The sequence below is a fragment of the Trichosurus vulpecula genome, chromosome 5 (genome assembly GCF_011100635.1).
Source record: "Trichosurus vulpecula isolate mTriVul1 chromosome 5, mTriVul1.pri, whole genome shotgun sequence".
In the NCBI taxonomy this organism is placed as follows: domain Eukaryota; kingdom Metazoa; phylum Chordata; class Mammalia; order Diprotodontia; family Phalangeridae; genus Trichosurus; species Trichosurus vulpecula.
In genome coordinates, this window is record NC_050577.1 from 211,172,950 (window position 1) to 211,200,443 (window position 27,494).

The 27,494-nt window shown below is 35.4% G+C and overlaps 1 protein-coding gene across 2 annotated transcripts in view; it reads left to right on the plus strand.

Moving 5' to 3' along the window:
- ABCD2 (ATP binding cassette subfamily D member 2) overlaps positions 1 to 27,494 on the plus strand; it is a 107,097-nt gene that overhangs the window by 50,683 nt on the left and 28,920 nt on the right. For both annotated transcript variants that reach the window (XM_036761402.1, XM_036761403.1), the window contains exon 7: positions 6,465 to 6,610. In XM_036761402.1, coding sequence (XP_036617297.1) covers positions 6,465 to 6,610 — 146 coding nt within the window. The remainder of the gene's footprint in view (positions 1 to 6,464; positions 6,611 to 27,494) is intronic.

Consider the following 27,494-nt stretch of genomic DNA (forward strand, 5'->3'; position numbering starts at 1 on the left):
TTCTTTTTTATCTCTAATTTGGTTTTTAAATCCTCTTTGAGCTCTTCCAGGATTGCCTTTTGGGCTTGATACTAGTTCACATTCTCTTTTGAGGTTTCAGATGTGGGTATAGTGGCAATACTGTCCTCTTCTGAATTGGTTTTTTGATCTTCCCTGTCTCCATAAAAAGAATCAATAGTCCTTGGTTTTCTTGATTGTTTCTTCATGATGGTTGTCTTTTAAAGTAGATCTCTGCTTCTAGGGCTCATGGGGCCCTGTTCCAAGCTTCTTGTGCTGGGAAATGTGGGCCTGGTTACTGACTTTGTATGCTGTGTCCTCTAGTATCGTGAGGTGTGGAGGGAGGGGTGGTCTGGCTTCTGAAAGTCTCTTCTTCCCCTAGGGTAGTGCTTCAGCACATGTGGTCTCAACAGTTGTCTGCTATGGTGTCTGCCACTTCCCCTGGCTCTGCGGAGGCATGTCTGGGGTCCTGGTGTTAATGTTTGCTGGCTCCACACCCCTGGGGCTCAGCAACTCCTGCAGTTCTGCTGAGGTGAATCCTCTTGGGACACCTCTCTTTCTGCACTAGTCTCCTTCCACCACCACAAGAAGGGCCCTCTCCCCAGTTTCCCAAACTAAAAGGCTACTGAATCCCTGCTTCCGGCTCCTCTATTCCAGAATTTCTCCTGAGGGAGTATTATCTGGGTTAGGAAGGGAGGGATAAGAGCCATTTTACCTGGTCATCATGGCTCCCTCAAGTTCCAAAAGGTGAGTTGCAAACCTTTAGACTATGGGCTGGAAGCCTCAGGAGTAGCTGCTCCTGCAGTCGCAGACTCTGTGCTGGTGTCTCCTGTAGTTTTGACAGACTCCCATCCTGGGCTAGGAGGCCTGGGGATTGCCACTGTAGACAGCACTTCCACCTCAAAAGTTTACTTTCTAAACCTTTCCATCTTCCAAGGAATAAATAAGAGATTAAACAATAAACAGACTACAACTTGAATACTTTTTTCCTTGCAGCTAAGAACTCATTTTACCTACAAGATAAAAATTTCATATCTCTACAACTCAAAGGCGAGTATAATCACAACCAAATGGTATATAAATTTTTTATATGATTTTAGATTTTTTTATCCACCATTTTTGCTAGTTCAATAATTTTATTAGCCTAAAGAAAAAAATTAGGCTCGCTATTGTTAAAACATTATAATGTTTTAAACATTATTTTTTTAGTCTTGAGGCTTAATGTTAATTTGTAAAACTGCAATTTGTTGGGGAAGAGAATTTAGACCATTATTTTATTTTATTTTGCTAGAACCTGTTATTCTCTAAATTGATGATGATAATGATGGAAAAAGAAAAATACATAAATGAGGTAGTATAGGGGAGTACTTGTCCTCATTCTAACCTTTTCCATCTGTAATATGTTTTCCAACTGAGATTATGAATCAGTGTCATGATGATGCTCTAGCATACATATTTCCCTAATGCTTTCTTTTGGACAATGTTAACTTTACCACTTTGTATTAAATATTTCATGTTTAGCATGTAAATTAGCCATAAAACTAAAGCATTTGGTCATTGGATACTCTAGGAATATGTTTGTTTTCAGGCCACTGGGTTTTTATTACTTCTTCAAGCTTTCATTATAATATTAATCAAGCAAGCATTAAGTATTTCCTGGGTGCCTACTATGTGCCAGACATTGTACTAATTGCTGAAGATACAAAAAGAGATGAAAGACTGTCCCTGCCCTCAGGAGTTTGCAGTCTAATGGGGGAGACAATCTGTAAACAAATATATACAAGGCAAGCTATATAAAGGATAAATAGGAAATAATTAAAAGTGGAAAGTCACTGGAATTAAAAGGGGAATTGGGAAGGTTTAGTTAGGACTTAAAAGAAGCCAGGGAGCAGAGGAGTATAGTCTTTGGAGTGAGAGAGCATGGGTTCAGATGTTTGCTTTGTCACTTAATTACCTATGTTACTTTGTTTTTTTCAAAATTTTTAATTGACTAACTAATTTTTCATTTATTATATATGTTTAATTAATATTTTTTACATTTTAAATTCCAAAGTGTTTCCCTCCCTCTCTGTTCCCCCCACACTAGAGAAGACCACCATTTGACACATACATGTAAATGCATGTAAAACAAAATCATCCATACTTCTATTTGTCAGTTTTTTCTTTGGAGGTGGATAGCATCTTCCTTCATAGGTCTTTTGTAGTTGATTTGAATATTTATAATACTTAGAATAACTTGATCATTCCCAGTTTTTCTTAGAACAAAATTGTTGCTCTACACAACATTCTCTTGGTTCTGCTCACTTCACTCTTCATTATTTCATCCAAGTCTTTCCATGTTTTTCTAAAATTAACCAGCTCATCATTTCTTATAGCACAGTAGCGTTCCATCACAATCATATACCACAACTTGTTTAGCCATTTCCCAGTTGATGGGCATCACCTCAATTTCCAGTTCTTTGCCACCACAAAAAGAACTACTATGGCTATTTTAGAAATCACCTTGAGAAACAGACCCAATAGTGGTATTGCTGGGTCAAAGGGTATACACAGTTTTATTACTCTTTGGGCAAAAAACTTCAGATTGCTCTCCAAAATGGTTGGATTAATTCAGTTCCACCAACAATGTATTAGTATCCCAATTTTTCCACATCCTCTCCAAAATTTGTCATTTTCCCCTTCTGTCATTTTAGTCAATCTGATAGGTGTCAGATGATATTTCAGAGTTGTTTTAATCCATTCTGCTGTTTCTCTTTTATGGGTGAGTTCATCCCATTCACATTCAAAGTTACAATTATTACTTGTGTATTTCTTTTTATCTTGTTTTTCCTCTATGTTGTCCTTTTCACCCTCTCTTTTTACCTTATCCTTCTTTATAATCTAATTTACTTCTAACTACTACCTTTCCAATCTCCGTCCCTTTTAAGAATCCCTCCGCTATCTTCTCCCCTTACCCTTTTATTCCTTAATTTACTCACCCGTTTCAGAGTCCCTCCGCTATCCTCTCCCTTTACTCTCTTATTTCTCTGTTGATATCCTTCTACATTTATTTGTTATTCCCTCATTAATCCAGTTCTGATGAGAATAAAATTCTGGCACTATCAACCCTCCACCCTTTCCTGCCTCCATAGTAGCAGTACTTCCATTCATGCCTCATTTGTATGTGATAATTGCTCCATTTTCCCTCTTCCTACCCAATTTTATTTTTTATCAACTCCAAGCCTTCTATCTATGTATGCTCTTTCAAACTACCTAAGAAATAATATTCTTAAGAGTTACAGATAACATTTTCCCATATAAGAAGAAAACAGTTGGACCTTATTAATCCCTTATTATTGGTCTTTATTGTTTACCTTATGTTTCTCTTGCTACTTGTAGGTCAGTTTTCCCATACATACTGGTCTTTTCTTCACAAATCCCTGAGAGTCCTTTAGTTCATTAAATACACATTTTTTTTTCCATGTAGGATTACACTCAGCTTTGCTGGATAAGTTATTTCTGGTTGCAAACAGCAACTTTGCTCTTCAGGATATAATGTTTGTTTCTTTTTAGTCTTTTCCTGTAGAACCTGCTAGATCTTATGTTATCCTGATTCCATAGCATTTAAATTATTTTTTTCTAGTTGCTTGTAGTATTTTCTCCTCGACCTGGGAGCTTTGATGTTCCTGTGAGTTTTCTATCTTGGGATCTCTTTCAGGTGGTGCTTGGTGGATTTTTGCAATTTCTATTTTACTCTCTAGTTCTAAAACTTCAGGGCAATTTTCCTAAAAATTTCTTGAAATATAGATTCCAGACTCTTTTTTTAATCATAACTTTCAGGTAGTCTGACAATTCTTATATTGTCTTTCCCCATTGTTTTCCAGGTCAGTTGTTTTTCTAAGATGTTTTACATTCTCTTTTATTTTTTCATTCTTTTGATTTTGTTTTATTATTTCTTTGTGTCTTATGAAGTCATCAGCTTTCCCTTGTGCAATTCTAATTTTTAAGGAATTATTTTCTTCCATAAGTTTTTGGATCTCTTTTTCTAAATGGTTGACTTACTTTTCACAATTTTCTTGATTTTCTTCCATTACCCTTATTTTTTCCTAATTTTTTCTCACCCTCTTTTATCTGATATTCTTTTGGGGGGGTTGTTTTTTTCAAGGCAGTCAGGGTTAAGAGAACTTGCCCAGGGTCACACAGCTAGTGAGTGTCAAGTGTCTGAGGCTGGATTTGAACTCAGGTCCTGCTGACTCCAGGGCTGATGCTCGATCCCCTGTGCCACCTAGCTGCCCCTCTTATTTGATTTCCAAAGTCCTTTTACCTTTTTCCAAGAACTCTTTTTGGGCTTGTGACCATCTTACTTTTTTCTTCAAAGTAGAAGTGGTTGTCTTAACTTCACTATCTTCTTCTGAGTTTGAACCCAGATCTTCTCAATCACCACAATAGCTGCCTATGGTCAGGTCCTTTATCATTTGTTTACTCATTTTTAAGTGCTTATTTTTTGTCTGTTAACTTTGTGTTAGAGTCTTGCTCTAGTCTCAAGATATAGGGGGTAATGTCTCAGGCTTTAGGTTTTTCATGCTGTTGTTTTCTGAACTCTATCCAGGGTCCTGACCTCAGGTACTCCTCTGCTCCTGACCATGACTAGGGCACCCAGCAGCACTGTCACTACAAATGCTCTTATTTTCTTCCATTGTTGTCCTTCCTGCTTTTGAAAGCTTTAGATTACTCCTCTGCCTTAGAACTAAAACCAGGGACTTCATTCTCCTTTGAGTGCCACAGCCACCAGGATCCTTATCCCTCTGCAGACCAGACCACACACAGAGGTGTGTGCTCACTCTTCTTCACCTACAGCCTGGGGCTGCTCACTGCACTGGGGTCCTGTGTCCAGTGCCAGCAGAGGCCTCTTTAATCTTCCCTTGATCAGCTGTCTGACCCCTGTCAGTGGGGTGAAAGTTCCTGAAGCTGAGGCTGGCTTGACACAGCTGCCCCCATGACTTGTTGTTTGTTGTTCAGTGCTATCTGCCCAGTGGTACAGTCAGGATAGACCATCACCGCTTGAAGTCAGGTCTTTCCTAATAGCCTCTCGAATTATCTCAGACTGACAACTGCTTTACTCCAACTTTTAATTATTTATGCTCCTCAAAATTCACTTTGTGGTGTTATTTTAAATTGTTTGTGGGGGAATTTGGGAGAGCCAAGTAGTTTCCTGACTTATTCCACCATCTTCCCAGAATCCTTTCCATCACTTGTGTTACTTTGGCAAGTCACTTAACCTCTCAATATCTTTCTTCCCTGTTGGTCAAATGAGTGGTTTGGAATAGATGACCTATAACATTCCTTTTATAGCTCTAAATCTATGATCTTATGATGACGATATAATTGTTACTTTAATATCAGGTATTTCACAAGTAAAACACAACTATGTTCCTTATTTAGAAACTCCACATACTAGTTGGTAGATGAAACCAATAATGGAAAGAGAAAGGGGGTAGAGCCAAGATGGTGGTGCAACATGAATAAATATAGCCAAACTTTCCTCCACAGTATCCTCTACACAGATGTAGAAAGTGCACCAAAATGAGCATCAATTGGGAAATCCAAGAAAAAATATAACCACAATGGCTCACTTTTCTAGCCCAAGTTGTCATACAGAGGTCTGCAGGCACTGGGAACAGTCTGGACAGGAAGGATAACTTGAAGCATTTCAGGCTATGCACCTGGGTAAGAAGAGTTTCCAGATCCAACATAGACGCTATGCCTGATACAGGAATAGAGGCCACTACCCAGTTCCTTGTCACAGATACCTGGAAGACTGAGGAAGAGACCTGTGCTCAGAGGTGGCATTCTAATGTTGAGGAGTGGTCATGAACCCTACCTTGGCTATATGCTGAGTAAGAAGCAAGTTCAGAACCAAGCAGCATCAGAGTGATCTCAGTTCCAGCCTCTAGCCTAGTGTAAAGCCTGCAGAGTAATAGATAGAGAAGGAATTTCAGACCAAAGGGAAGCCTGTAGTTTTGTAACTCTGAACCAGTAGAGCTTTCCAGATGGCTGTTAGTGGATCAGTGAATTTCCCACAATGTTGATTCAGGGTTTTGATGAATTTTTTTTTATTTTCCTTTGATGTGTCCTTTGTGTTAAATCACAAAATTGTGAAATATTGTAACAAACCCAGTTGTTAGATGAATCTGAGAAGCTGTTATCAAGCTATGAAACACAAGTAGCAGCAAAATGTGTTTTTATACTAAAAGTGTCAAACTATAATCTGCTTTTACTGGGACTATCTCCTAGTTATTTCTTATATAAACACAATACCTTGCAGTTACCTTAGATTTTAAAAAATCCTCATATTATTGTTCATTTAGTATTTAAAATCTGTCATGAAGTTTATAACCCAACTAAGTTAATACACTGTTTAAGCTGCTTGATTTGATACTTACATTGCTAACATTATTTTCTGTTTTGGGGGGGGGGGCTGGATTTAGGCCCTACATGTCTCTTGGAACTCTTCGGGATCAAGTTATTTACCCTGACTCTGTAGATGATATGCATGAGAAAGGATATAATGACCAAGATCTGGAATGCATTCTCCACAACGTCCATCTCTATCACATTGTTCAGAGAGAAGGAGGTAAAAAATTTTTTCTCACTGGCAGATTACAATACTGTCATCCTTGCAATATCCTCATAATGTGAAAATTTCAGATACTGTTGTCTTTTTTTTAAAGAAAGTGTTACCCTTGACTGATTAGGAAAAGTAGGCTCTATCGAGTATTTCACAGGTTTTCTCCTTTGCTCCAGTGCCTGATGAAGAGGTAACCCTTCTGCTCACCAGAGTCAGAATCAGAGATTTAGAGATAGAATGAACTTCAGAAGCTGTACTCTCATCTCCTCTCTCTTTCAGCAGATTCTTCCCCACCTCAAATCATCCCATCTCTCTCTTTAGTCATCAGTCTCTCTGAATCTACTAGCCTCTTCCCTTATGGTCAATAAACATTACCAGGTATTTCACATTCTTAAAAACAACAAAAAACACCAGAATCTGAACCTATCACCCCTCAAGCTATCATATATCTCTCTTCCCTTTAACAGTCACAATCCTAGAAAACATTGTCTATATTCATTGTCTTTATCTCCTTCATCACTCATTTCTTGCAATCTGGTTTCTGACTATCACTTAACTGCAATTGCTCTCTTCAGGGTCACTGAAGATCTCTTTATTGCCGAATCCTAAAGCCTTTTCTCAATCCTTACCCTTGTTGACCTCTCTGTAGCATTTGGCACTGTAAGACATCCTGACTTTCTCTCCACTTATCTGTTACTCCTCAGTTTCCTTTGCTGAATCACCGTACATGAGGTATTCTTAAATATGGGTGTACCCAAAGTTCTCTCCTAGACCATCTTTTCTTCTCTCACTATACTGGCTTTTGGTGATCCCATAAATTAAGTTAAAATCTTTATGAAAATGATTCAAATATATGTATTATGTAAATATATATCATATATTAGTATATTTTTATGCTAGATATAATTTATTTATAATGTATAATTTATAATATGTTGTATTATATTAGTATATTTACATATGGAGGCAGGTAGGTTATAGAGCACACTGGCCCTAGAGCTAGGAAGACCTGAGTTCAAATCTAGCTTTAGATATTTATGAGGCATGTAATCTTGAGCAAGTTGCTTGACCTTTCTCAGCCACAATTTCACCTGTCTCCTAAGGTTGTGGAGAGGATAAATTAATATTTATAAAGTGCTTTGCAAACCTTGAGGATCTATGTAAATGTTGTCATTATCATCAACATCTTTGTTAATTATTATTATTATTATGCCATATCTGTCCTGAGATCCATTCTCATGCAGCCAACTGGTTATTGGATGTTCTGAATTGGATATCCCATAAACATCTCCAAATGAGAATGTCCCAAACAAATCTTTTTCACCACACCTCCTTTTTTGAACTTCCCTAGTCACCTCAGGGGACATTCTCATTCTTCACTCTCAATTACCCCTCCCATCCAATCAAGTGTCACATCTTCTGGATTCTACCTGTACAGTATTTCCCAAATTGGTCCCCTTCTCATGGAAACCAACTTAGTTCAGGCCTTCATCATGTCTTGCATAAACTGTGGATATAGCCTCCAACTGGCTTCCTTGCATTCAGCTTCTCACTTCTCCAAGCTATCCTCCATGCAGCTAGCAAATTAATTTTCCTAAAGCACAGTTTTGATCCTTGTCACTCCCCTATTTTAAAAGTTCCAGCGGATCTCTATTGCCTCTAGGATCCTTACTACTTTTCCAGACGTTACACATACGTCACTTCCCTTTGTGTAATATGCATTTCAACAAAATGGGTTTTTCTATTGTCCCTTTTGCACAGTATCACATTTTTCATCTTTGTGCATTTCCACAGACCCCGTCCCTCCACCTATCCTCAAAAATTTTGTGGTATGAATTCTCTTCTCTCAGAAGTCATAGCCTTCTTCAAAGTTCAGCTCAAACTTCACCACCTACAAGTGGTAAAGTCCTTCCTTATCCTCCAGTGCTTCCAGTGTTTCCTTTGCTCCCTTCCCTGGAATTAATTTTATTTGCTTTATCTCACTAACACACACACACACACACACACACACACACACACACAGAGATGAATGTGCTGGAGACAACTTGTACTTAGTGGCTTATGAAAGTCAATTCTTTATAACTTGGCAAACATTACAAATCAGGGCTTGATATACAAGGTGCTCCTAAAGTCTGGACACATAAGCAAAAATGCATATTTTCAAGAAGTGAAATGAATGAAATTTTCAACGTTTTATTTAATTTGTATATCAACAAATGACATCTTCAATATGATTTACATCATTTGTGATGCAAAGGTTGATGTACCTTACAAGATTCATGTGAACTTGATGCAATAACTCAATAACTCCACATTGCCATCAATTTTAGCACATTCACTCTTGGTATGTGAAGATGAAATCATATGATGTTATTTGAAGTTGAAGGTGTTATTTGTTAATATTCTAATTAAATGAAATGTTGTTGAAAATTTCAATCATTTCATTTCTTGAAAATATGCATTTCTGCTTATGTGTCCAGACTTTAGGGATACCCTGTATTGTTTTGTTGATTGTCTAGGCTTAAAAGAGTGATAGAGAAAATGGTAATAGGCAGACTGAACTTGAAAGTATGTTTCATTTTTTCGGAGATAAGGTTGTTAAATATTCACCATCATAACCTCTTTCTTCCATCTTGTACCTCTTACTCAAGGGGTAAGATTCCCAGAGGGTGACTGTCACTGCTATTACTATTCTCAAAATTCTAGGGATAATCCTGAAGGACTAGGTTTCTACTATTCATTCACAAGCCCACACTAATGTACTTTGCTTTAATAATCAGCTAGACTTCATTATCTTTTGACCACAAATATTCACGAAGATGATATAGCAAGAAGATTAAATAAAAAAGGCCGGGGGAGCATGCTCATACAAATGTATACAGGGTGTAGGAAGAGAATGTATACAAATACAAAGTACCAAGATACTGAGACACACATGCAGAGAAGAAAATATCTCTGCAAGGTCACAACTTCTACTTATTGGAAGTTCTTTTGTCCCTGGTGTCTTCATACAAGTCCTTAAGTATAACTGTCTCTTGGTTTCTGAGTGTTGGTGACTATGTAGAGTCTATAGCTTACACTTTTCTCTGCCCCAAGTGGATACATTCCCTGAATCTGTCTTCCACTACTATCGTCCAGGGTGGATGCACAGTCTGTGACTGGTCTAATCTCTCTGATGACTTGGTCATTGTTGTGGGGAAGGAGAGAGAAAGGAGGGAGGGAGAGAAAGAGAGGGAGAGAGAAAGGTTGAGAGAGAGAGAGAGAGGAAAGGAGGGAGGGAGAGAAAGAGAGAGAGAGAGAGAGAGAGAGAGAGAGAGAGAGAGAGAGAGATTAGTGTGCCTATTTCCCACATCCCCATTTGTTATTTTCCTTTTCTGTCATCTTAGGCAACGGGATCAGTTGGAGGTGATATCACAGTGTTTTAATTTGCATATCTCTTTTTTAGTGATTTAGAGCATTTTATATGATTATTGATATCTTTGTGGAATTAAAAGTTTGAGAGAGAATTTCTGGGTAATTTAATCATTTTATTAATAATGCTAGCATTTTTAGTAAAGGGTCAGTGACACTCTCGAATGTCAAAGACCCTCATGGCAGTGGGCTCATGGCTTATATGCCCTTGGAAGAGGCGTGTTCCTGAGGGTGGCAATCACTCTGACAGGTTAACAATTAACAAGAGGTGCCCTTTAAAAAGAGAAATGAGCTCATTACAATGAGAGGCTGAGTGTGTGATCATGCCACTATTGGACAGAAAGACCATCTCTATACCCAAACCACCCCCAGACTTGGGCAATCTAGACAGAGAATCTATATCCCCCACCCAAGACTGAGCTGGCTGGGTGTAATTGCAATACCCAGAATGAGGACAGTGTTAATCCTATCTTCCATCAGCCCTATCTTTGAGAGACTAAACAAGGAAATAGGACAGGGAAAAAAGGCTGGGGTCTCCCCAATTTTAATTATTGGCTATCAATTTGAGAGAGAGATAATCGTTTCTCTCAGCTTTAATTTTTTCCTCTGAAAACTGCCTGTTCATATTCTTTGACCATTTATCAATAGAGGAATGGCTCTTATTTCTATAAATTTGGTTCAGTTCTTTATATATTTGAGAGATGAGACTTTTATCAAAGTAACTTGCTGCAAATTCCCCCCCTTCACTTTCCTTCTTTTCTTTTAATTTGGTTTCATTGTTTTTGTTTAATGCAAAAATTTTAATTTTATGTAATCAAAATTATCCATTTTACTTCCTGTGAACTTCTCTCACTTGTATGTTCATATGCCTATCCATAGTTCTGACAAGTAATTTTCTATGTTTCCTTAATTTCCTTATGATGTCATCCTTTATGTCTAAATTATATACTCATTTTAAAAAACAATATTTTATTTTTTCTCAATTACATAGAAAGGCAATTTTTAACATTCACTTTTAAAAATATTGAGTTTCAAATTCTCTCTCTCTCCCCTCACCTTTCATGAGACAGTAAGCAATTTGATAAAGGTTATACATGTGTGCTCATGCAGAACATATTTTGATATTAGTCATGTTGTGAAATAAGACACAGACCCTCACCCCAACCCCCCCAAAAAATAAAAACCCATGAAAAAACAAAGTGAAAAGCAGGATTCTTCAATTTGTATTTAGAGTCCATCAGTTCTTTCTCTGGATGTGGATTTTTCATCATGAGTCCTTTGGAATTGTCTTGGATTGTTTTATTGCTGAGAATAGCTAAGTCATTCAGAGTTGATCACTGTACAATATGACTGTTACAAATATACAATGTTCTCCTGATTCTACTCACTTCACTTTGCATCAGTTTGTGTAAGTCTTTCCAGGTTTTTCTGAAATCTGCCCATTGATCATTGAGTGTGTGTGTGATTTTTCCTTCTATTGACAACATTATAGTCATTGTAAACGTTGTTTTTTTTTGACTGTGCTTTTTTTCATTCTGCATAAGTTCATGAGAATTTTGCCATGTTTTTCTGTATTCGTCACATTTATTTTTTACAGTAAAGTAATATTACTTTCCATTCAAATACAACACTATGTTTAGCCATTTCCCAACTGATGGGCATTTACTTTGTTTCCAATTCTTCACAATTAAGAAGAATGTTGCTATAAATGTTTTGCTGTATATGGGACTATTCTTTTTATCAGTGAATGGAATGTCTGGGTCAAAGGAAATGGACATTTTAATCACTTTATTTACATCGTTACATATTGCTTTCCAAAATTATTGTACTTATTCATAGCTACACCAACAATGTGACAATCCATATATTTTCCCACAACCCACTTATTCCCATCTTTTGTCATCTTTGCCACTTTTTGAGGTGTGAAGGGAATCAGAGTTATTTTCTTTTCTCTTACTTTTAGTGATTTGGAGCATTCTTTCTTGTGGTTTGTTAGTGGTTTGTGTTTCTTCTTTCGAGAATTTTTTGTTCATATCCTTTATCACCTATCTGTTGGGGAATTAATTTTGGGCATAATATATATCCATATTATGTGTGTGTATGTTTGTATGTGTGTATGTATGCATGCATATGTGTTTATATGGATGTATACACTCATATATTTCCCTGAAAAAGATTATATGAATTCTGATATGTTTGTGCAGAGACATATAAATAACTAATATATGCTAATTAACACATATGCATATATGTATATATCAAAAAGCATATTTGTGTATGATTAATATATGATTAATGATGTATATGTTTAAGTATATGTATATACGTGGAGATATACATATACATACATATATGGATGGATAGATGTATTATGTGGAGAGAGAAAAATTATTTTCTATTATGTTAGTGACTCATTATTAATTAGGATCCAGGTTTTTTATTTTCTCATTTAGGGCCCAGCCCCTGTAGAAGGTCAGTCAGTCTCTGAAAGACATAACTGATTGTTGTTTCTAATCCTCAAGGAACATGCTACCTGATCTTGGGCTGGACCCCTCCCGACTAGGAAACCTTATTTCTGTTTAAGAGTATAAACAGAATCCAGTCTATACAAGTTCTTCCCTTGAGGAAATGAGCCCCTGTTCTTGTAACCCTTGTGACCCAGCTCATGAAGGAGAAAACCAACAGAATGGTCTGGGTACAGACGGACCCTTCTGTCCAGATTGCTAGAGGTGACTGAGTCTCATGATCAAGCCACATTTTCAGCAAGAGGAGCTAAAAACTTTTAGCCCACTTCTCATTAAATGTCCACCAATTAGGGTTGATTTTTCACTTGTCAGGGGCTTCCCCTTTTCTAAAAGTATGTTAAGACTTTCACCTCTCTTGGTTTTCTCTCTGGTTATCTAGAGAAACCACTGACCATCAATCTATTGATTATTAGCTAGCCTAATTAATAAATTATAAATTACCCAGAAACTCTGTCTCTTGGATTTTTCATTTGTCACATTATATATATGTACACACATATATATGTTTATATGACTTGGATTCTGAGAGAACCAAATCAGCTCCATTTTCTGAATAGCATCCATTTTGTGCAATAAAGTTCTCTATCTCTGTAAAAACTTTGTTCATATGAGCTCCAAGAAAAACCACAATGTTCTGTACAATTTGTGATTAATATCTTCTTGTTTTATTATGATCTGGTCAATCAGAAAGAAGGAATACCCTTATTGCTACATGCCTTGCTAATAAATCAATATGCTTAGATTTTATTTCCTCAACCTTTTACCAATTTCACTCTTGACAGTTGGCAAATCAGATGGAAGGTTGAGTGAGGGATCCTGGCCTCTGGGACAGCCTCTTATAAGAACTCCCTAGAGTACGCCAAAGGACTTCTCTATGGTGGACTGCCCTGGAGGCCAGACTATCCCTCAATCTTGATCTCAGTTTCACCAAGCTAAGGTAAACCCCAACAGTGTTGGGAAAGCTCTGATATTATTAGGGAAGTTTTGAAGGGAAGCCTTAAGTATTCCCTTTAAGGGAATAATGGGATCTGGTAGTAGCATGCTGAAGGGTACCACTCTGGAAAAATTTCTCATATTTTGGGCCCAGGGGAAACTCTAAGTTCAGCAGAGAATGACAAAAAAGCCTGCTATTAAATTGCATGAAATTTGGTCTAAAACTGTAAGGAATTAGGCTGATAAATTATTCTGGCCTAAATTCAACACTTTTGATTATTGTTTGTTAAAAAATTGACATTTACCATTGGACAACCCTACTCCTTACCAAATGAACTATTGGTTTTCTGGGATGCCCTGTCTAAAGAGTCATGCCCCCAACTCCTTGTCAAATTAAAGGTTTTGAAATTGTTTTTAGAAAATTGTACATACTGATTTTTGATCAAACTTTCAGTAAGAGAAGGAAAATCTATGCTGGCAAGTACTTCTATGTGTCCATCTTAGCATATTGTCGGTGTTTTTGGTAAATGCTGCTAATTTCTTCTGCGGCCTGCTCAATAAAAGGAAAAATAATGTACTTTCAAAGCCTTCAAAAAGGAAAGTCTCTCTCTCTCTCTCTCTCTCTCTCTCTCTCTCTCTCTCTCTCTCTTCTCTGTCTTTCTAACTCTGGCCAAACTAGAAGGGCAGACAAGAAATTCAGATAAGAATGAAGGGAATCTTTGTTTCCAGTCTGAAGAAATTTATAGCATTGTAAAGTAGAGACTAAAATTTGTGACTAAATTTTATCTTTACTCTAAATTTCCAAATCATGGTAAATGCAAAAATATCTTAGTAGATTTTAGAAGTTTGAAGATTAAAGTTAAGCATGTACAATCTCTCTTTCCTTTCTTGGAGGATGATAGAGGAACTTGATTTTAAACAGACCTGAAGCTAGTTTGAAATGATTCAACAGGATTTAATTTTTTATAGCATAGGAATGTTAGCCTAATATATGATTGGAAATAAGATGAGACAGATTCAACTTGGCAGTGAAGAAAATTAAGAAAAAGATTTTCAGGAGAGAGAAGGTTTACGTAAGTAGAGATAGGAGAACAGGTAGAAAAGCCAAAGGAAGGTAGAGCCTTTTGTGCTGATCATGTGAGTGAAGGGTAATGTGGATGGAGGGATTTGGAGTTGGAAAAGTGGTTTGAGAAGGTTTTGATTTAAACTTTTAGAAAAATGCCTCTTTGACAAAAATGTCTTCTTCATTACCTCCTTTCCCTTAATCACTTTAAGATTCCAAAAGAAAGGGGACAGCTAGGTGACTCAATGAGTAGAGCACCTGCCCTGGAGTCAGGAGGACTTAAGTTCAAATGCAGCCTCAGACATTTGACACACTTACTATCTGTGTGACTTAGGCAAGTCACTTAACCCCAACTGCCCTGCCCTCCCCCTCCAAAAAAAAAGATTGTAAAAGAAAACTCCTGGGGCTTTTAATAGTGCCAGGAATTAAGCCCTTTCTTTTTTCCTACCTGATAAAATGCTTAATTTAAGACATCCTCTCTCTTCTTTTTATAAGAAGCTTTTCCCTGCCTACATAAGTTAACTGAAAACAGTAGGTCTTTGGGGAAATAGAGATTTAAATGCTACCATTAGTGGTTGTAAATCCAGATTTGATTAAGTTAAATTTTTGTTCTGAAACTAAATTATAATTGTGGTAAATAGGAAATTAATACAAAATAATTTCCTATTTAAGGTAGTAAAGCTGGAAAATGCATGGATTATTAGCTCCATGCTTGAGCAAGTTACTTCACCTCTGTTTGCCTCAGCTTCCCTTATACATAAAGGTGATAGTAAATAATATCACCCACCTCCCAGGGTTGTTGTGAGGATCACATAATTTTGAAGTGCTTAACACAGTGCCTGCCATAGAGTAAGTACTTATAAATGTTAACCATTGTCCATACTGGATTGCTATCTACTGGATTTAATGTGATTGATGTGGAATGCCAGGTTAATAAGATTAGTGAGTAGGATAAGGCATTCATTTTGTCACTTTTGGCATTTTATACTAAGTGCATTAGACTAAATTATGCTATTATTGTGCTTCTAAATCATCATATATTGTGAAATTCGGGGAAACATTGTGTCAGAAATGCTGTTAGATTGTGAATTGGACTGTTAACAATGTGATAAAATTTTGAAAAACAAATATATTTAATGGGGTATATTTTCCTCTAAAATGGATTATAATAATAATAATTAATAATAATAACAATAATAACATTGTTGGAAGAAAGAGAAGCAAAGTACTCTTTAAGTTATCCTTTGGTTCTTTGGGACTTTCTACTTGGGGAAGTCATAAGATCTTTACAATTCTGCTGACAGTGTATAATGGAATTCTGAAGTACTAATGTCTGAGAAACTAGGAACTTTCCCAACCAAGATGAGGAAATTTACAAGTTTACTTAAAGTAAAAAGAGTGAGTTTCATCTGAGATTATTTAACCATTACTTATGAAAATTGAAAACTTACAGTAGCCAGAAATTTTCTAGGACTTTTGAACCAACTATTCACTGTATTTGTGAAATAGTATTCATTGTATATATATGAAACTCCAGCGTGTGTTTATTCTTAATTTATAGATAAAAGATAAATGAAATGTCCTTATTTGTGCTCATTGTTAACTGTGGTGTCAATAGCCTGGTCCTAAACTGTGATTAGTGATATTTTGCTGTTTGAGTCAAAATCTCTTGAGACTGTAATCTGATATTTCAGGTATGATTGTCTAAATTGTCATGGAACCAATTCCACCATTCAAGGAGAATGCCATGTGCTGCCCAAAGGGAGCACAGCCTGAGAACTACTATAGGTGGATGTCTATGCCAAGGAAAAGTTGAGAAGACAACCTTGGCATAGGCACAGGTTGGATCCTCTTGACTTAGTTTCCCCATTGTGCTATTTCCTTTCTGAACAGGAAATTTTCCCACCTGGTTAATTCTGAGCCTAGATTAAATATCCTGTGAATACCTTGTAATTATGCTACATGATTGGATAGCAAATGTGCCTCATGCCTACAATCAAACAAAACTAAAGGAGTTTATCCCCTGTTGTAGCTTATGTCATGTCATCTGTGCCCTTGAGGAATTAGTCTTGATATCATCATAATCATGTCCCTCCTTTTTCCTTTCATAGCAAATTTCTGTAAACAAGGCAGGTGAATAGTGGAAGTGGAAGCTTTTTTGTTCCAAAACCAAATCTGTTAATAGACTAATACTGAAAAATCTGAATTCCAAGTACTATTTCCATCTGAATTTATATTCCATTCCATATTCTAAGCAATTAAATAAATGAGTTCCTAGCTTTGTCATCTACTTGTTAATAGCTATATTCATGAAATAGCTCCTTCTTTTGGGGATGATATGGGGATAATATCCTCATAAGAGAGAAGAATAAGACAAAGATACAAAAGTTTAAAAATTTTCTAATTAAATGGAATAGTCAATATTTAGAGAGCAATTGGATCACTGTTTTCTCTAAAAATTAGGAGATATATATCTGTCTGTCTGTCTATCTATCTATCTATCCATTTCCAAATGGTTTTTAATGAGGCATATAGGCTTTGCATGTGTTTTGTTAACAAGTTCTCAAAATTGGGTCAAGGATTTTACATATAAAATTGTATCAATAATTGTAATGTTCTTCCTGTAGCTCTGTTTTTAATAGTATTAGAACCATAAGATCTACACTGGCTTTTTACCACATGAACTAGTTATTGGAAAACCAAATTTAGGAGGTTGTACTAAATTGTGCTGAGTCATGTCATTGACAGAGTTTAGCAGATTTCTAGGAATTTCTGCAAGTGACTTGGAACCAGAGAAGCAGGTCTTCTAGGAGGAATACCTTCAGAGCTGCCCTGAAGAAGAGGCCTGCCTATGGACAACACAACTACATGGGACATCTGGTACTCAATATGAAATGTGCTGCTTAAGTTGACAATGGGAGTATGTTACCTAGGTTATAAGGAGAACTGATGTTATTTAATATTGTTAATCATTATTGTATTGTTTTGGCATTTTTGGTTCATGGTGTCTCTTTTTACTGAGTTTTCTTGGTGATATGTTATTCTCCCCTGACAGACTAGTTCATGGTAAGCCCTTTAAGTGGTATAACCTGTAACCTGACTTAGTTAACTTTTAAAGGCTGTTTGTTTAACAGGATTTGTCTCCTTAAGGGAAACATGAAATTACATGAAAGGAAATGAGATTATGATTTGTGATACTCATGACCACAATAGCTTGTTTCCTGTTGTCAGTTTAAGTCCCCTAACTTATAGCCACTAATGCTTATTGAAATTTATTTGACATAAGCAGCACAGATTAGGATGATGGTTCAAAATAGTGATCCTGAGTACACAATGAACTTTATGCAATTGGCATTGAATAAGTGATCCATGGAGAATAACTTTCCTAAAGACAAAAGAGGGAAATTGAAAGAACCAAACCAAGTCCATTTTGTGAAGAGCATGCATTTTGTGAGGTAAAGTTCTATATTCCTATAAAAGCTTTATTTATATGATTTCAGAGAAAAATCACAAAAGTTTATATAAGCTTTATATATTAAATTGTGTATAATTTCTGGTTATTCCCTTTTGGTTTTATCATGCTTTGACCAATTGGAAAGAAGGAATGTCCTTGGTGTTCAAGATAATAGAACTCGATTTGTTCCTCATTTTTTACTGTAAGAAAGCTTTGTGTCCTTGTGCCTATTTGGGGACCTTGGAACTATAAGCCTTGCTAATTAATCAGTATGCTTGGGTTTTATTTCCTCAGTCTTTGTCAATTTTACTTGTAATAGTACCAGATGGTTACAAAGAATTTTGATAAAATTTTTTCCCCTTTGCTTGCTTTCTTACCCCAGTAGCATTAATTTTGTCTCTGTAGAAGATTGTCAACTTCACGTCATAACACGGATCTATTTCTTTTTCTTTTCTAATTGCCTCCATTTCTTGTTTGGTTAAGAACGTATCTCCTCCAAATAGTTATTATAGATATCTGATCTGCTTCTCCTCTCATTTTTAAATAATATGATCTTTAACATTAAGGTCACCTATCTATTTAAAGTTTATTGTGGAATGTGGATGATCTAAGTCAAATTTCTGTCATATTGCTTTCCAAGTTTTCACAACAGTTTTTATCTAACGAGGAATTCTTTTCTAGTGTTTATGTTTTCTGGTTTCTTGAGCATCGGGTCATTGCCTTCCATTGCTTCTTATTCTACCATGTTTACTTTGGTCCACTGATCTACCTCTCTATTTTTTAACCAATTCCGGATGATTTTGTTGACTGCTGCTATATAATATAATTTCAAGTACTATTTCCCCTTCATTCTTACTTTTAAAAAATGATTTTCATTGATATTCTAAATCTTTCATTTTTCCAAATGAAAGTATTCCGTTGATATAGCATTAAAATTCTAAGTTAAATTTGGTAGTATTGTCATTTTTTATTATATTATTATGGCCCAGCCATGAACATTGAATATTCCTCCAGATATTTTAGGTGTTTTAATTTCTTTTTTTAAATAATGTTTTATTTTTCCTCCTACATGTTAAAACAAATTTTAACATTTTTATTAGTATTGAGTTTTAGATTCTATCTCTTCCTCCCAGACCCCATACCTGAAAAAGTCAGCAATCTGATATAAATCACACATGTAAAATCATGTAAAACATATCCTGTATTTTGTACGAGAAGATTCAGAGAGGAAGAAAGAAAGAAAAAGAGCATGTTTTAATCTATAGTCAGAAAATATCAATTCATTCTCTTGAGGCAGACAGCATTTTTCATCATGAGTCCTCTGGGATTGTCTTGGTTCATTGTATTGCTGAGAATAGCTAAGTCATTCACAATTCCTTGTCAAACAATATTGCTCTTACTGTGTAAACATTCTCCTTGTTCTGTTCACTTTCCTTTGCATCAGTTCATGTAAGCCTTTCCAGGTTTTTCTGAAATCATCCTGCTTGTCATTTCTTATTGCATAATGTTCCATCAAATCATAAACCACAGGGGCAGCTAGGTGGTGCAATGAGTAGAGCATCAGCCCTGGAGTCAGGAGGACCTGAGTTCAAATTCAGCCTAAGATACTTGACAACTTACTGGCTGTGTGACCTTGGGCAAGTCATTTAACCCCAAATTCCCTCCCTTTCCCCCTCCAAAATCATATACCACAATTTCTTCAGCCATTCTCCAATTGTTGAGCATCCCCTTGATGATCAGTTCCTCTTCATTGGTGAATTTACCCCTTTCATTTTTTAGACTGGTAATTTGGTTTATTCTTTTCTTTTTAAATCAGATTAACCAATGGTTTATTTATTTTATTGTTTCCTTTTCATAAAACCAGCTTCTAGTTTTATTTGTTAGTTTCTTACTTCCAATTTTATTATTCTTTGCTTTGATTTTTCAGGATTCCCAGTTTGGTGTTTAATTGGGGATTTTTAATTTGTTCTTTTTTAGTTTTTTTACTTGCATGCCCAAATTATTGATCTGCTCTTTCTATATTTTATTGATGTAAGCATTTAAAGATATAAATTTCCCCCTAAGTATTGCTTTGGCTGCATCCCAGAAATTTGAGTATGTTGTCTTATTGTTTTCATTCTCTTTAATGAAATTATTGATTTTTCCCTATAATTTGTTCTTTGACCCACTTATTCTTTAGCATCCAATTATTTAGTTTACAATTAATTTAATCTATCTTTCCACTATCCATCATTGATTTGTAATTTTTATTGCATTATGATCTGAAAAGGATGTATTTAGTATTTCTGCTTTTCTGCAATTGTGAGGTTTTTAAGACCTAATACATGGTCAATTTTTGTTTAGGTACAACTGAGAAAAATGTATATTCCTTTCTATTCCCATTCAATTTTCTCCAGAGATCTATCATATCAAACTTTTCCAGAATTGTATTCACCTCTTTTTTTCTTGTTTGTTTTTTGGTTAGACTTATCTAATTATGAGAGGGGAAATTTGAGGTCCCCCACTACTATAATTTTATTTTCTTTTTTCCTCCTTTAACCCTTTCAACTTCTTCAAACATTTAGATGCTATATTTAGATGCTAAATTTAGATGCTATTTTGTGCATGTAGATCTAGTATTGATATTATTGCAATTTCTGTGATATCTTTCAGCAAAATATAGTTTCCTCCCTTATCTCTTTTTATTTTTGCTTTGTCTGAGGTCATGATTTCTACTCCTTTTTTTCCTTCAGCTGAAGCATAATAGATTTTGCTCCAGTGCCTTAGCTTTAGTCTGTGTCTGTTTTTGTGCTTTAAATGCCTTTCTTGTAAACAACATATTGTAGGATTCTGGTTTTAATCCATTCTGCTGTCTACTTCCATTTTATGAGTGAGTTCATCCCATAATTATGATAACTTAATTTTGTATTTCCCTCCATCCTATTTTCCCCCTTGTTTATCCCTCTCTCTCTCTCTTTTACTTTCACTTAATCCCTCTTCACAAGTAGTTTTCTTCTCATCACTATCCCCACCCCACTTCTCTTACCCTCTCTTACCCTCATCCCTTTTTACTTCCTCATCAGATATCCAACTGAGTGTGTTTGTTATACCCTCTTTGAGCCAATCCTGATGAGAGTTAAGGATCAAACTTTTCCCACCATCTTCCCATCCACTATGACAACTTTTTTATGCCCATCTTATGTGAGATAATTTACCCTATTCCATCTCCTTCCTCCCTATTCTTCTAGTGAAATCTTCTTTCTTACCCCTTTATTTTGTTTTTTTTTTTTGGTACCATCCCACCAACGTCACTTCATATGCATGTCTTTTGTCTATACATACTCCTCATTGCCCTTATAGTAATAAAGTTCTTAAGAGCTACAAATTTATCTTGCCATCTAGGAACATAAAACAATTTAACCTTATTGGATTTCTTATGTTTTCGCTTTTCTGGTTTTTTTTTTAACTTTTTATATTTCCGTTGAGTCTTGTATTTAAAGATCATTTTTTTATTCAAATTATTTTTATTATTTTATTCTTTTAATTAGAAATGCTTGAAACTCTTCTATTTCACTGAATGTCCATTTTCCCATGAAGCATTATATTCAGTTTTGCTGGGCCTGTGATTATTGCTTGAAATCCTTTGTCTTTCAGACCATCATATTCCAAGCCCTCTGGTTCATTAATGTGGAAGCTCCTAAATCCTGTATAATCCTGACTGTGACTCTACAATGTTTGGATTAGTCTTTTTTTTTCTAGCTGCTTGCAGTGCTCTAATTTTGTTTTTCAAATTTTTCTTCTACTTCCCTAATTTACTTTTAAAAATCTTTTCCAAGCTCTTTCAGGAGTTCTTTTTGGGCCTGAGATCAATTTATATTTTTCTTTGAAGCTTCACACGTAGCCATTTTGACACTGTTGTCCTCTTTTAAGTTTGTACCTTTACCCTCCCTGTCACCATAGTAACTTTCTATAGTCAAGTTCTTTTCTTGGTTTTTGCTCATGTTCTCTGCCTATTTTGTAACTTTTTACTTTTATGTGAGAGTTGGATTTTGCTCCTGCACTGACTCAAGCTTTTTGTGTGGTAGCTCAGGCCTTCCTGCTGGCTTGCATTGGTGGGGGGACCTCCTTGCTGGGGTTGGGGTTTTCATGTTGGCCTACTCCATGGGTGGGGCCTTACTGCTTGCTTGCTGTGGAGGTGAGGTCTAACTGTTGGGGAGCCCCAGAATCACGGCCCCACTACTGGTGAGCAATGGGGGCAAGACCTTGCTGGTGGTCTCTAGTTGGGAGATGGGTCCACTGGGGTGGGGCTTTGCTGTGCTGCACAGACTACTGGCTTGCCTGAGGTTGGAGCTTCACTGGTGGATTGCACCAGGCTACAGGCCCCCTACTGTGTTGCCTGTAGGCACTGCTTTTGAATGAAGCTCCTCTCCCACTCCAGTGAGACAGACCTTTCCTGCTGTGCTGGTAGGCTGCTTCCCCACTCCTAAATCAGTTCACAGGTGTTTTTCAAGGTTGCTTGGAGGAGAATTTGGGAGGGCCTCGAGGAGTTCTGTCCTCACTCCACCATAATGGCACCAGAAGTTTGATGTTTTAACTTCTTAAAAAGGTCACTTTGTAATTGAATCTATACAAGATTTATCTCTGCCTTAGTAGATTAATCTTCAGATACTTTATAATTTTATAATTATTTGTAGTAGAATTTCTTTACTATTGCCTCTTGGATTTTTTTTGCTATCATATAGAAATGCTGTTGATTTTTGAAGGTTTGTTTGGCTGTCTACAACTTTGTTGAAACATTAGTCTCAATTAGTTTCTTTTCTAATTCATTAGGATTTTTCAAGTATCCATCACATCATCAGTAAATAGGGGTAGTTTTAGTTTCTTTTCCTATCTTTGAACCTTTCATTTCCCTCTCTTGTCTTTTTTTTCCTTGTAAATGTTAGCATTTCCAGAACAATATCAAATAATTGGGGAAGCAAGCATCTTTGCTTTATTCTCTCCTTTACTTTACCAATAAATATGTCAGAAAAGGTTCTAGTGCAGGGGCCAAAGAACTATAATGTATTAATCAAATATTTCAAAAAGACTGTTGTTGTTTTGCTAGTATCCATGGGCTACGGATTTTTTTACATTTTAAAAGGAAATATGAAAATAAAGCAGTTTTAAAAATTATTTTTAAAAAAACATTTTTTTGCATTGCATGATATAAAATAAACCCATATAAAGTATTAGCATTTCTATATATGACTAACAAAGCCCAACAGCAAGTGATAGAAAGAGAAATTCCATTCAAAGCTACTGTAGACATTAGAAAATATTTGGCCTTTGACCCAACAATACCACTTCTAGGGTTGTATCCCAAAGAGATCACACAAGTGGGAAAAGGACCCATATATACAAAAATATTTATAGCAGCTCTTTTTGTAGTAGCAAAGAATTGGAAATCAAGGGGATGCCCATCAATTGGGGAATGGCTGAACAAGTTGTGGTATGTGAATGTAATGGTATACTATTGTGATATAAGAAATAGGGAAGATATGGACTTCATAATAACCTGGAAAAACCTACATGTTATAATGCTGAGTGAGCAGAGCAGAACCAGGAGGACATTATATACAACCACAGATATATGGATTCTGTAATGAGTAACCCTGATAGACTTCACTCTTCTCAGCAATACATGGTTCAAAGACAACTCCAAAGGACTCATGATGGAGAGAGCTATCTACATCCAGAGAAAGAACTATGGACTCTGAATGCAGATTGAGTCACACTGTTTGCTCTCCTTTTTTTTCCCTATGTTTTTTTTTCTCTTTTGTTGCTGTTTTTGTTTTTGTTTTTTGTTTTGGTTCTGTTTCTTCTTTCTCATGATTCATTCCGTTGGTCATAATTCTTCTTTACAACTTGACTATTGTGTAAATAAGTTCACTTCAAAGTTATATGTAGAAGATATATAGGATTCCATGCCATCTTGGGAGGGCAAAGGGGGGGGGGGGAAGAAAATCTGGAACTCAAAATCATATGGAACTGAGTGTTGCAAACTAAAAATAAAAAAATCTTAATTTTAAAAAAAAGAAACTATTTGGGAGTCTACCTGTCAAGACAAACCCAAGAACTCTATGAACACAATTACAAAATACTTTTCACACAAATAAAGTCAGATCTAAATAATTGGAAAAACATTAGTTGCTCATGGGTAGGTCAGGCTAATATAATAAAAATGACAATTCTACCTAAATTAATTTATTATTCAGTGATTAATCAATCCAAATACCAAATAATTATTTTATAGAGCTAGAAAAATAATAACATTCATCTGGAAGAACAAAAGGTTCAGAATATCTATTGTATTATAAACTGCATTATAAAGCAGAAATCATCAAAACTACTCGGTACTGGTTAAGAAATAGTGTTGGATCAGTGGAATAGGTTAGGTACACAAGACACAATAGTCAATTACTATAGTAATCTACTGTTTGATAAACCCAAAGGCTCCAGCTTCTGGGATAAGAACTCACTATTTAACAAAAACTGCTGGAAAAACTGGAAAAAAATATGGCAGAAACTAGGCATAGACTGACATCTTACACTCTACACCAAAATAAAGTCAAAATGAGCACATGATTTAAATATAAAGGCTGATACTATAAGCAGTTTGGGAGAGCAAGGAATAGTTTGTCTGTCAGATTTATGGAGAAGGGAAGAATTTATCACCAAACATGAGATAGAGAACATTATGAAATGCAAAATGGATAATTGTGATTACATTCAATTAAAAAATTTTTGCACAAACAAAGCCAATGCACCAAAGATTAGAAGGGAAGCAGAAAACTGGAAAACAATTTTTACAGCCAGTGTCACTGATAAAGGTCTCATTTCTTAAGTACATAGAGAACTGAGTCAAATTTAAAAGAATACAAGTCATTCCCCAACTGACAAATTGTCAAAGGATACAAACAGCTTTCAGAGGAAGAAATTAAAGCTACCTATAATCCTATAAAGAAATGCTCTAAATATTATTGATTAGAGAAATGCAAATTTAAAAGACTCTGAAGTACCACCTCATACCTATCAGATTGGCTAATATGATAAAATAAGAAAATAATAAATGTTGGAGAAGACATGGGAAAACTGGAACACTAATGCATTGTCGGTAGAGGTGTGAACTGATCCAACCATTCTGGAGAGCAATTTGAGCTATGCCCAAAGGGCTATAATACTACGCATACCCTTTGACCAAGCAATACCATTTCTAGGTCTGTATCCCAAAGAGATCATAAAAATGTGGAAAGGATCTACATATACAAAAATATTTATTGCAACTCTTTGTGGTGGCCAAGAATTGGAAATTGAGTGGGTGCCAATCAATTGGGGAATGACTAAATAAGTTTGAGTATATGATTGCAATGGAATATTATTGTTCTATAAGAAATGATGAGCAGACTGACTTTGGAAAAAGCTGGAAAGACATATATGAACTGATGCTGAGTGAAATGAGCAGAACCAGGAGAGCATTGTACACAGTAACAGCCACATTGTGTGATGACTAGCTTTGACAGACTTAGCTCTTTTCAGCAAAGCAAGGATCTAAGGCAACTCTAAAAACTCATGATAGGAAAATGCTATCCACATCCTGAAAAAGAGCTATGGAATCTGAATGCAGATTGAAACATGTTATTTCCTCTTTCTCTTTTTTTTTTTTTGTTTCTTCTTTCTTATGATTCCCCCAAATGGTTCTAATTCTTTACAAAATGACTAATGTGAAAATACATTTAATATGAATATATATGTAGATTGCTTGCCATCTTTGGGTGGGGTGAGGGCCTGGAGGGGGAGAAAATTTGGAACTCAAAATCTTATAGAAGCGAATGCTGAAAACTAATAATTAACTAATTAATTACTATTTAAAAACAAAAAATTCTTTGCTCAAAGTGAGCCAGATTTGACCCACCAAAAGTATTATGCTAACTTCTGTTTAACTGTATTGCCACTCCATATGATGCTTTTGCTTCTTGATAACTATTTTTTATTATATTGAAAAAAGTCCTTCTATGCCTATTCTCAATAAGGTTATTGGCATAAATGAATGTTGTACTTAGTCAAACACCTTTTCTTCATTTATAGAGATAATTATTTGACTGGTTAATTTTGTTTTAAATCTTATTGTGGTAAGTGTTTTTATAATGTTGCATCATTCTTGCATTACTAGAAAAAAAATCCAACTTGGTCATAATAAATACAGCATTTTGTTAGGGTTTTATTTTAAATTTTTTAATTGATATTCATTAATTATGTTTCTCCTGTGTTTTATTATTCCCTGTCTTGTATATAAGGTCTCTATTTGTCTCATAAAAGGAATTTGGTAGGGTGCTTCCCTCTTCATTTTTTGAGAATTGTTTAGGTAGTATAGATACTAAATTTTCTTTAAAAGTTTGATATACTTCTCTTGTAAATCCATCAGGACCAGTAGGGTTTTTTCTTTGATAAGTAGTTTTATTTTCCTCTGCTGGAATTGGATTATCTAGGATCTTTATCTGATTTTCTTTTAGTTTGGATATTCTAAATTTTGAAGGCATTTTTACATTTCTTTTGCATTCTCTATTTTGTTAGTATATAACTATGTATTGTAAATTCTTGTTATTCATTTTTATTTCTCCTGGTTTTGTTGTGATTTCATTTTGCTGCTTTGCTATATTGCTGATTTGATTTTTTGCCCTCTTTTTAAATATGAGTTAGGCAAAAAGGTTTTAAATTTATTTAGTCTTTAAAGAACCAGATTTTAATTTTATTCTTCATTTCTAAATTTTTTATTTCCAATTTATTTCTGCTCTAATTTTTAAAATCTCTTGTCTTGTGCTTATTTGAAGTTTGCTTATTTGTTGGCTTTTTTAATTTTTAAAATGTACATCCAGTTCATTAATCCTCTTTTTTCTATTTTGTTAATGTGCATTTTTAGGGATATGATTTTCCCTGGGGACTGCTTTAGCTACATCCCCAAAATTTTGGTATGTCATTTCATCATTATCATTTTGTTTAACACAATTATTAATTGCTTCTATGTTTTTTTCTTTGACTTACTCATTATTTACCATTTCATGGTGAAGTTTCCATTTGGGTCCATGTCTTGTTATTACTGATGATTTCTGCCTTATATTTGTTTGTAAAATCTCTCTGCCTTAAGACGGTCAAATTTTGTAAAATTTTACATGTAAAGTTTATATATACATATATGTGTATGTGCATGCATGCATGCATGTGTGTGTGTATATCTTCAGCAGTACTGTTAAGAAGATGCCATAAGACTTTTAGCTCTTAGTTAACAGCAGTTGCCAAATCTTGTTTTTACCTTCATAAGGTTTCTCATACATATTCACATAGCCAGCACTCCCTCATTACCTTTTGCTTTGATCTTTATAATAGCCTTCTAATTGGTCTCCTTGCCTCACGTTTTCCACATTCCAATCCATTCTCTACTCTGCTGCAAAATAATTTTCCTAAACCTGAATAGACGCTACTCCTCTACTC